This window comes from Ictalurus furcatus, chromosome 25 (assembly GCF_023375685.1).
Source record: "Ictalurus furcatus strain D&B chromosome 25, Billie_1.0, whole genome shotgun sequence".
Lineage (NCBI taxonomy): Eukaryota > Metazoa > Chordata > Actinopteri > Siluriformes > Ictaluridae > Ictalurus > Ictalurus furcatus.
The window spans coordinates 17,735,761-17,740,563 of NC_071279.1; the positions used below are offsets into that span (position 1 = coordinate 17,735,761).

The following is a 4,803-nucleotide window of genomic DNA, read 5'->3' on the forward strand; positions in this document are numbered from 1 at the left end:
TTTCGGATCCGAGAGCAGAAGGTTAATAAGCTCCTCCTCTGGACAGATTTTACTGTTATTCTGTACTATTCTCACAGGAGTTCCACGAGCTGAGTCACGGCCTCCTGCTCTGGTTAGAGAACATCGACCGGAGGAGGAACGAAATCGTTCCCATCGCGACGGGACTGGACCATCACACACTCCGAGCCCATTACAGAGCGTTAGAGGTAACACACTCGCACTGACACACGACACTAAGTGTAAAATAAGTGTGGAGGATAGAATCAGGCTCAGCTGGGCTGTGTGTGTGTGTGTGTGTGTGTGTGCGCGTGCAGAAAATCGAGCAGGAGTTGCGCGAGACGGAGCGCAGCGTGAGCGGCCTGCAGGAGCTGTCGGTGCAGCTGCTGGTGCAGTCGCAGGGCAGCGAGAGTCTGGAGGCGCAGGAGCGAGTGCACGTCATCGGGAACCGCCTCCGCCTGCTGCTCAACGCCGTCACCTCCGACCTGCAGCTGCTGGAGAGACGGCTCCGGACCTCGGGAGACACACACGTCAGTCTTTAAAACCATCGTTCATTATTTATACCATTTGAACTGTCCAGTCGCTAGCTCGTTACGACCGGCTCTGAAAACAGCAGCCTGGCGATTTCATAAATATCCCGACGGGATTAGTCTGACGTACGGACGGGTAACATCACCGTCAGCAGGTCGGTTCTAGGATTTGAATCCCATTCCGATCCACCGTGCGAGTAATTATTTACAGATAACATCTGTATGCATCTGGAACGGTTACTCTGTATTTCATCTTCTATAAAAGGAGCAGAAGCGCTCGCTCTTCTCTAACGTCTCGCAGGGAAACCGAAACCGAGTGTGAAACGCAGAATTTCGAAAGCGTGGGTTAGTCTTACGAGGGATTGTCAGAGACGTGAACGACTACGAGAAGAGCTCATGATTATCGTGACTCGCTGCCCCGCAGGTGCCGTCGGCGTGGTCTGCGGTCGACGACGCGGACTCGTCCGGATCGGCCAGTCCCGTGTCTGTGGTCAGCGTCCCTGTTCAGCATCACACGGTAACCCGATCCGTCACTCACCTCTCCTTGTGATTAACTGTCGGTGCTGGGATTCCGTACGGAACCCGAACTGAAGACCTGCATGGACGCTTCGTGGTTTTTTGGTTTATTTTTTGTAAATTTTTTATTTTATTTTGTGAGAACAAGATCGAACAAGAAAACTCTGGCTTTCCAGCTGAGACTTCATTCTGAGTGAGTTAAATCACGTCTGCGCTGGAAAGCCAGCTTTCTTGCGCCTTTTTATTTGACAGCGAATCATCCTCACTTTGCTGAGTTCCTTTGCTTTTTTTTGTTTGTTTGTTTGTTTGTTTGTTTGTTTGTTATTGATGGTATGATTGACTGCCAGCTTTATGCCTCTGCTTGTGACCTACAAGCTTTGTCTTTATTTGCTTGGACTGAAACATTCTTTCTTTCTTTTTTTACCCTCCCCTCCTCCCTCCATCCCTCCCCCCTCCATCCCTCCCTCCCTCCCTTCTCCTTTTGCTCATTGCACAACAGCTACGGAGCAAATGTAATGTGTCAGGAGCAGCATCCTCGGCCAGCCTGCCGCACCACAGGTACCTCTCTCCTGGACTCTAGAACCATGATGGTGATGATGATGATGATGAACACAGCAGAAACACACACACACACACACACACACACACACACACACACACAGATGAAGATCTGGCTGGTTCCAGGTCTTTTTGTGCAGTAGCTGAAGTGGAACTCTTGCTTAGACCTGGCAGCGTGAATGTAGCCATGTTTCATTTTACCGTCGAATGCGCAGCTGTTTATTTCGTTTATACGCTGCTACGAGTTTGACCGGAGAACACGCACGCAACGTCTTAATCCGTTCGAAAATAGAAACGTCTTCAGGTTTATTTTTGCCTGCACGAAATGTATCGTATCGTCTCCGGTTAGAACTTTGCGTAAGCCTGTTCACGTTTTAATAACGAACAGCGTAATGCTAGTGTGAGAGCTGCCTCGTTATGAGGAACCGCCACGTCCTCCAGGAATTCCCAGAATCTCCTGCCCAGAGCCACGCCCACGCCGAGCCACGCCCACTCCGGTCCACGCCCACTCCGAGCCACGTTTTTGTTTTAAAAAGAGAGCATCGTAGCGTACAACCGTGACGTCTTCGCAGCCGGTAATTGTAGATTATAGAAAGTGAGAATACCTCACTCAGGGTTTAATTCAGCTCCATCACCTCGCGCCTTCCTGCCTAGAGTCCACAGGAGACATGTCGGATTCGTTATTTCAGACTGGAAACACTCCTTTCGTCTTTGTGTTTTTCAGCTGATTATGTTGCGTTGGTTGTGGTTTGCTTTGCTACGTATTCGGGACTTTGTGCAGCAACAGCGCTCGCTGCAGCGTCCAGAAATAAATGTATTCCAAGCAAATTTTTAAACACACACTAGCTAGTTTGATCCATAACGCAGTTAGCCCTTTGTTTTTGATCATTAATATTGAGTATTATTCCCGAGACTACAGCGTAGATGTAGAGTTATATATCCACTCTTCATAGACAGTTTGTTGATGCTCAAAGTCCCAACTGACTTCTATTTCCTTTTTTTTTTTTTTTTTTTTTTTACATCAAGCTGTACTTTGTGGTTAAAAATGCTCGATCCTGAAACCCCTTATTGCATGCAGGAAGTAACGGTGTGCATGGAACATTTAGAGAGATGTCTGAACAGAAATTCAGTTTGATGTTTACGCTGTGGCCTTAACGTCTTGGCCTCGGTGGTGTGTATCACTGAACCGCTTACTGCACTCAGGAATTAGACGTTTCTGTGAGAGAACAACAATTATGTAATGCTACTGAAGTTTACTGAAGTAAATAACTCCCACTTTATAATGCGGGTTATTAAGGGCTGCTAATTAAGGGCTGTTAATTAAGGGCTGCTAATTAAGGGCTGTTAATTAAGGGCTGCTAAGCTCAGGCAGAGGAATGCACTGTTCTTTTTTTTTTTTACTCACAATTTAATGAGCAATTTAAGTAGAAAGGGAAATTAGTCACTTTTTGTATTAAAAAAAAGTTTTAAAAAAATCTAACCATCCATCCAATCAACTCTACAAGTATTGGCACCCTATCTATCTAGTTATCTATCCAATCAACTCTATGAGTATTGGCACCCTATCTGTCTATCTATCCAATCAACACTACAAGTATTGGCACCCTGTCTATCTAGTTATCTGTCCAATCAACTCTGAGTATTGGCACCCTATCTGTCTATCTATCCAATCAACTCTACAAGTATTGGCACCCTGTCTATCTAGTTATCTATCCAATCAACTCTGAGTATTGGCACCCTATCTGTCTATCTATCCAATCAACACTACAAGTATTGGCACCCTATCTGTCTATCTATCCAATCAACTCTACAAGTATTGGCACCCTGTCTATCTAGTTATCTATCCAATCAACTCTATGAGTATTGGCACCCTATCTGTCTAGTTATCTATCCAATCAACTCTACAAGTATTGGCACCTTGTCTATCTGGCTGTCTTTCTTTCTTAAAACTGCACGTTACCTTCGGATTTCAAACTGATAACTATTCTAAACTTTCAGACAGGCTTTATCAAGCCAACAGCAAAGTCAGTCGTGATGAAGGTTACCTACCTAGTTAGTAAATAACTCTCACTTTATAATGTGGGTTCTGAAGAACAGTAGACTTTAACTAAATTAAAAGTTTCTGGCTGAAACCCAGAAGTGTAATTCCTTTTTTTTTTTTTCTTCTTTACGATTTTCAGAAAAGAAACTATTCCAGAAATGGTTTTACCTGATACCATGGCATCCCGCTCAACATGCAGGGCATGTTTAATCGTTTATATTTAATGTTGTTGCTTTTTAGCGCGCGGCTATGTATTGAAACGATTTTTTTCATTACTTTGTAGTTTTTCAGTTGATGCTTTTAAAAAACCAGAGTGAAATATTACAGTTTTGCAACAGGACAAAACCCTTTTTAAAAAAAAATTAAAATAAAAGAAAATTTCCGGACATGAATTTCCACCAATAACGTTACACATTTCATTTCATTAATGCATCGCCGGCTGATAAGCATTAACGTGTCGCTCTCGTGTTCAGGTCCCCCGGGGTTTCTGCGTGCGCTTCCTCTCGCTGTGGTTCCTCCGGGCCACGCGGTGGCGCTGCTGCGGCTCGCTGCCAGCCCTTCCTGCTGCGGGTCCTGCGGGCGGCTCTGCCTCTGCAGCTCCTGCTGCTGCTCATCGTGGGTTTGGCGTGTCTGGTGCCCATCACTGAGGAGGATTACAGCTGCGCCAACCACAACAACTTCGCCCGCTCCTTCCACCCCATGCTGCGCTACACCAATGGACCCCCACCCATTTGAGCCCACACACACGTGTCCCACATGAGGCGGGACAATATGAAGTGAATTCATAAGACTGTCTATTAGCCAAAGTTGATTATTTGAATATTATCCATGTACAGGTAAACACCGCTGCTAGTTTGATTTTTTTATTTTTTTTTTTAAACTTTAAATTATTGATTGCAATCAGAAGTGTAACGACGATCTGATCCTTAACCGAAACCCGAACGGGATCCTTCGGGAAAAAGTTCATCAGACTTTTTATAGCACTGACTCGAGCGTATTTTAAAGGTACTGCACTTAAACCGTCCAGCGACATCGCCAACGCCGTTTGCTTACTTTGTGAAAATTATTTTTTCATTTAAAGATTGTATTTGAGATACAAAAAGCTATATAAAATTTCACGTAACGTGATTTTGATAAGTATTTGAATGCCCTTTAAATATG

General features: G+C 44.7%; 1 protein-coding gene across 1 annotated transcript in view; it reads left to right on the top strand.

Moving 5' to 3' along the window:
- syne1a (spectrin repeat containing, nuclear envelope 1a) overlaps nucleotides 1-4,718 on the top strand; it is a 208,734-nt gene extending 204,016 nt beyond the window's left edge. The window contains 5 exon segments of the mRNA XM_053614917.1: nucleotides 78-206; nucleotides 315-527; nucleotides 952-1,044; nucleotides 1,543-1,601; nucleotides 4,116-4,718. Coding sequence (XP_053470892.1) covers nucleotides 78-206; nucleotides 315-527; nucleotides 952-1,044; nucleotides 1,543-1,601; nucleotides 4,116-4,377 — 756 coding nt within the window. The 3' untranslated portion in view covers nucleotides 4,378-4,718.
- The last annotated feature ends 85 nt before the right edge of the window (nucleotides 4,719-4,803 follow it).